Raw genomic sequence first — 5,233 nt, 5'->3', positions numbered from 1 at the left:
TGTGTGCCTCCCTGTGCCTGTATACACCATTACTCCCTTTACCAATTTCTGTTAGAATCTTGTTCTCAAGTTCCTCTTGTCCTGACTGCTTGGAAAGAAGAAATTGGAGCAGCCATGGAGGAGCCTGGAGTCCAAGTCTCTTTTATCTTTATTTTAACAGCTTGGCAGGATCAGGTAGCAGCAGTGGTGCAGGGTTCCTGGCCTGGCATGACAGCTACTGTATGGCTGCCCATGGCATTGAGGCCTCAGCTTCGTGGCCATGAAAGGACAGCAGTCTGGATCCTGGGCATAGGCGGAGCAGCCAAACCCTCTCCCAAATCCAGCTAAACCAGCTCTAGGAAAGAAGGTCTTGTTTCCCAGTATATGTGGGGCCTGAGGATGGGCTCTTCCCTGGCATGTTCCTGCCAGGTTGAATCACAGCAGCACTCAGGTTTTTGCTCCTTTCGTAGGACATGAACATTCCTGACTGTGGGTCCTGTGGCCCTAGCAGAACAAGGGCCTTGGCCATAAGGTCTGGCCACCTGGGAGGCTCCCATTCGGCACCAGGTGGCGGCACAGAGCAGGGCTGTCAGCTCTGGCAGAGAGCTGGGCACACAGAGTAGCGAGGCGGCAGGGTGCACCACAGGGCTCCGAGGGCGGGTGGCCCTTATGATAGAGAAACCAGAAGGTCTGGAAGAGTCGCATGTCATCCCGCATGCGGTATACTAGGTTGTGCCAGGCAGCCGGCAGCGCGTTGGGCAGCCCATAGGTTTCTCTAGCCTTGTAGAGGAGCTGCCATTGTGGTTTGGCTCCTGGTGCATTTGCCTGCGTCAGGTTCAGGATGTAGGTCTCGTGGTCCAGGACCACATGAGAGCTCCCGGTGTAGTTTCCATCTATTAGATAGACACGGTAACCTGCAAGGAAGGAGGGCTGACTGAACGGAAAAGAATCAAAGGCAAGTCCAGGGAGGACCACACATCCTTCCCCTTGCCATCCTTGGCTCCCATCCCCTTCACCTGTCCCACCAACACCGTGATAAGGAGGCTCCCCCCTGCATCACTCACCAGGATTAAGGCTGATGTAGGTGGTGGCACTGGGTGCCAGGAAGGCTACGGCCAGTGGCCGGCTCAGAGTCTCTTCATCATAGAAGACCTCAAACTCATCTACATGAGTATGGCCAAAGAACTGACCAGCCAGGGTGTTCTCATACCTGGCCAGAAGACATAAATTATATTCAAAAGTGTCTGGAGTGGGGGAGGAAGAGCTAGGGATTTAGGATGCTCTTTCACAAGCTTCTTCAGAGGTAGCCTCCCCACCAACCCATGGAACAGCAGAGAAGCTGAGATGTTCAAGGGAATTTTAATCTTTAGACTCTTCAACCCCCACCATCCTATTCCCACCCACTTCTTCCTACCTGGCTACAATCCGGTAATAATTCCAGCTCCAGCTCTTCAGGCAGTGCCCTGGGGGAATGTGACCAATAATATGCACCTGGGGGAGAGAGAAGGGTGGTTATCAGGGACTCTTCTATACCCCAGGCAACCCTAGCCAGGGGGTATAGAAAAAAGGGCTTTCCAGAGTGACCATGAACTGAACCCCAAGAAGCAGGTTGACAACACCAGAAAATCAGCCCATAGATGCTCTAGTTTGACAGGAGCTTGCTTCTCCCCCAACCCTCAGCTGTACCTACTCCACAAGATTCCCACCATTGTCCCTCACTTTGTCTCCTCGATCCTCAGCAGCCTGAAGTTCCCCCACCAGCCACTGGAGCTGTCCAGCGGGGTCTGTGGAGTTGATCAAGAGCCAGAAGTTCTCACGGGAACAAAAATTCATATTGAGAGAGATGAGGCGGAGGCCTGGGCGTGGGGAAAGGGCATAGAACCCCCCAATTCTGAAACAAAGTGAACAAGATGGTCAACACTTGTTCATAATCCTATCCTGCATGTCCAGTCTTGTGCTAGGCAGAGGCACACATGAGGTCATCCCCACACTGGAGGAGTTTGCATTCTACCTGAAGTCTAAACTGCACTAATTGTAGGACTCTTATGAGAAAAGAATGGCTCAGAGAGTTGGGAGCACCAGGAGCATGGGGGAAGAGATAAAGGTGAGTTAGAGTGGGAAAAGGCCATTCTGTCAGAAGATGACCTGAGCCTAGGAAAATTGGGAAAAGTTAGGGATGTTAAAGAGGAGGGGAAATAATTTTAGAGGGCCAACACAGCCAGACATGGTGTACATGTCTGTAATCCCACTGACTCAGGAGACTGGGGAAGTAAGATCACAAGATCAAGGCCAGCCTTAGCAACTTAGTGTGTCCCTAAGTAATAAGCAACTTAGTGAGACTCTGTCTCAAAATAAAACACAAAAAGGACTGGAAATGCAGCTCAGTGGTTAAATGACCCTGGGTTCAATCCCTAGTAAAGTAAAAAAACAACAACAAAAAAGTCAACATGAATCCAGGCTAGGGAGTGGAGAGGTTGTGCTTCTAGCTTTTTGAAAGAGATAAGGGTAGAAAATGAAGGTGGAGTCAGATTAGGGAGGAGCAGTGAAGAGCCCTGAGCAGTCAGAGATAATGCCCCAAGTTTCCTTCTCCCTTCACTCTCAGCCATCTTTCTTTTCCCTTCTTGACTTTAAATGAACCTGAAGTACCTGAGGGTATGAAGGGCTTCAGCAGGCATCCAGGGCTCCCAGGCCTTGGCCATTGCCTCATAGAGCCAGCGGGAAGATTGGTTGCCCTCTATGAAGGGGGGAGGAAAGCCATTGACGGGCGTGCTCTCGTGGTTGCCCACAGCAGGGTACACTGGAACTGGTCCCAAGAACTTCCTCACGAGGTTTGTGATGGTGGTCAGAGCTCGCAGCTGGTCCCGACGAGACTGTTGCCAGACATCATGGGCAGGGATGTCTCCTGTCCAGTACACCATATCAAAAGGCCCAGCAGGGCCCAGCCCACTTAACAGGCTCTCCAGGGTCCGCAGGGGCAGGTCACACTTGCTGTACTCTCCCCAGTATCCAGCACCTGGCTGGGAGGTGGGTGGCAGGCCAGAGCCCCGTCGGCAGCACAGAGGATCTGCACAGTTAGGATCTGTGCCTTCCAAATAGTCATGATCCCAATGCAGGTCAGTGAGGAAGAGGACCCGACTGACAGGGGCACCTGGGGCTGGTGGGCTGGGCGGCTTGGGGGGTGGCTTTGGCACAGCTGGCAAAGAGATGTTCCAAGATGAGAAGATATCCCAACGTCCACAGGTAGAGCCCAGGAGTAAGCCACAGGCCTCAGATGGACTCAGTACTGAGCGTGTCCACACCTCCACCATATCATCCTGAAAAAGCTGGACAGCTGACTGGCACACAGTGGGTGGTGCTATGTTCAGCATCTTGCACAGTTTGATGGCCACTGAGCCCACCCGTGCCACATTGGGCTCTTTCTGTGATGGAAGGAACCAACAGTGAGAAGTCAGAGATGGGGCAGGGGAACCAGTTCAACCAGACCACAAACCTGTGGGCCTCTCTATCCAAACTGGATCTGGGCTGGACTCAGTGCCACATGATGAAGAGACCTCAGTGCCTCCTACAGAATGCCCCTGTGTCCCAGGAAATAACAGGCGATTATTTCCCCTTCAGCTCAGTGACCAGCAACATTTCAGGCCTATGCTTGACTGGCAGGCTTTCTCAGGCAATGTCTCCACTCTTTCCTTTACAAAGGTTACAATGGGGTAGCAATGGCAAGTAGGCATGGATATCCCCAAAAGGAAGCCAAGTCAGTAAAGGCATTGTAGAAGCCAGGCTAACAGAGATACATTCAGACCTGAGGGCACCTCATCAGTCCTAGCCACCACCCTCAGAACTCCCCCTTGACTGGCTCCACCACAGTTTCTTTTCAGTGCTCACCTTCAGCCCGAAGTTGATGGCGGTGAATAGGCCTTTGCAGATTGGGCAGGTGAGATTTCTCCACCCAAAGGCATCCCGGAGCCGGGGGACTATGCCATGGAATCTGGTAGGATGGTCTTGAGCAGGAAGAGGGTGAGCTCTGGCAGGGACCCAGAGAACCATGGGGTCGAGCAGAACCAGCACCAGCGCTAGGCTCAGGACCATCCACGGGAGTCCCAGACCGGGGGCTCCTGAGGTCCTCTCCAGTGCCTGCTTCCAGCAGAACCTGGGATGGCCCCAGCGGGTTGACACTCCGTGGCGGGGCATAGCCGGGCTTCCCACACAAGGCTTGTTCGCCCTTCAGGCCCCTACCGGCCTAGGGCCAAGCCCCCGGTGTCGCTGGAGACACCCGATTACCCTTCGCTGTGGTCGGCTGATTGCTCAGCAGCTTGCCAAGCAGCAGCTCCACCCCTTCCTGTTCCTCCGGTGCCCAGCAGCTGATCCTGGCGGTGGCGGGTGGTCCTGTCAACGCTGCAGAGGCGGGGCGGGTGAGGCGTGCCAGGGACCGCCCCGGTCCCGCCCCCCCAGTCCCCGCCCTCCACCGCCCTGACCCGAACCGCGCCGGCCACTGGGACGGGCGGACGCGCTCTGAGGTTAACTGGGGCACCGCCTTGTTGTCACAGCCGCAGGAGGCCGCCTGCGCTCTCGCTGATCTAGTGAGGCTGGCGGAAGCCCTTCGGAGGCTCCCAGGAACCTCATCGCTCGAATCCACATTCAGATTCCCGAAATAGCTGTCCGGCTGACCCCGGCGTCCAACTCCCTAACGCCGAGAGGTAGGCGCGGCAGCGATCCTCCCACTGAGTGTGTTGCCCTAGCTCGGAGGCCCCGCCCCTCGATTTCCTACCTCCAGCTCCTGGCAGCTGCACGGTTGAGTCACCTTCACTGAGAAACTTTGAATTACATTTGATTCAGAATTCTCCAGATGGAAGGAACCCTAAACACACGCGGGACATATTTGCTTTTTTTTTTTTTTTTCATAGATGAGAAGAGTAAGGCTCAGTCAGGGATGGTGAAGTAAATAAGAAACAGGAGACCACACAGCTACCAAGGCCAGGAACGTAAACTAGACCCTGGGTCTCCCACTACCCATTTATCGAGTTCTTTATGAATGCCAAACACTAATAGAGGCATTTTAAAATTACTAATTTTCAATTCTCACAATCCTACCAAGTAATTATAAAAATATCATTAGTCCCATTCTACACATAGGAAAACTGAGGCACAGGGAAGTTAAGTGGCAGAGCAGCAATTAAAAACCAGATCTGTTTGACTTCTAGAAAACTTCTCCAAGATCCACAGAACTAGCAAGTCCTTTCCTCCCTCCTTCCTTCCT

The 5,233-nt window shown here is 53.4% G+C and overlaps 1 protein-coding gene across 1 annotated transcript; it reads right to left on the bottom strand.

The window, feature by feature from the left end:
- Positions 1-130: 130 nt before the first annotated feature.
- SMPD1 (sphingomyelin phosphodiesterase 1) lies at positions 131-4,638 on the bottom strand. The gene is made up of 6 exons (XM_081263687.1): positions 3,862-4,638; positions 2,626-3,398; positions 1,699-1,870; positions 1,394-1,470; positions 1,044-1,189; positions 131-893 (listed from the first exon to the last, which is right to left on the bottom strand). Exons 1-6 carry the CDS (start codon positions 4,165-4,167, stop codon positions 484-486), a joined length of 1,884 nt encoding a protein of 627 aa, XP_081119813.1. The 5' UTR covers positions 4,168-4,638; the 3' UTR covers positions 131-483.
- Between the last annotated feature and the right edge of the window lie 595 nt (positions 4,639-5,233).

Source organism: Spermophilus citellus, assembly GCF_964194105.1.
Source record: "Spermophilus citellus genome assembly, chromosome: 2".
Lineage (NCBI taxonomy): Eukaryota > Metazoa > Chordata > Mammalia > Rodentia > Sciuridae > Spermophilus > Spermophilus citellus.
Note: the sequence above shows the minus strand (reverse complement) of the source record. Positions and strands in the feature narration are given on the sequence as shown.

Coding starts and splice junctions, on each gene's coding strand:
- SMPD1 (XM_081263687.1), bottom strand. CDS start 4,167: ATGCCCCGCCACGGAGTGTCAACCCGCTGGGGCCATCCCAGGTTCTGC. Junction 1,471..1,698: donor CTGAGGATCGAGGAGACAAA/GTGAGGGACAAT, acceptor TCTCTCCCCCAG/GTGCATATTATTGGTCACAT. Junction 894..1,043: donor CTACATCAGCCTTAATCCTG/GTGAGTGATGCA, acceptor CCTTCCTTGCAG/GTTACCGTGTCTATCTAATA.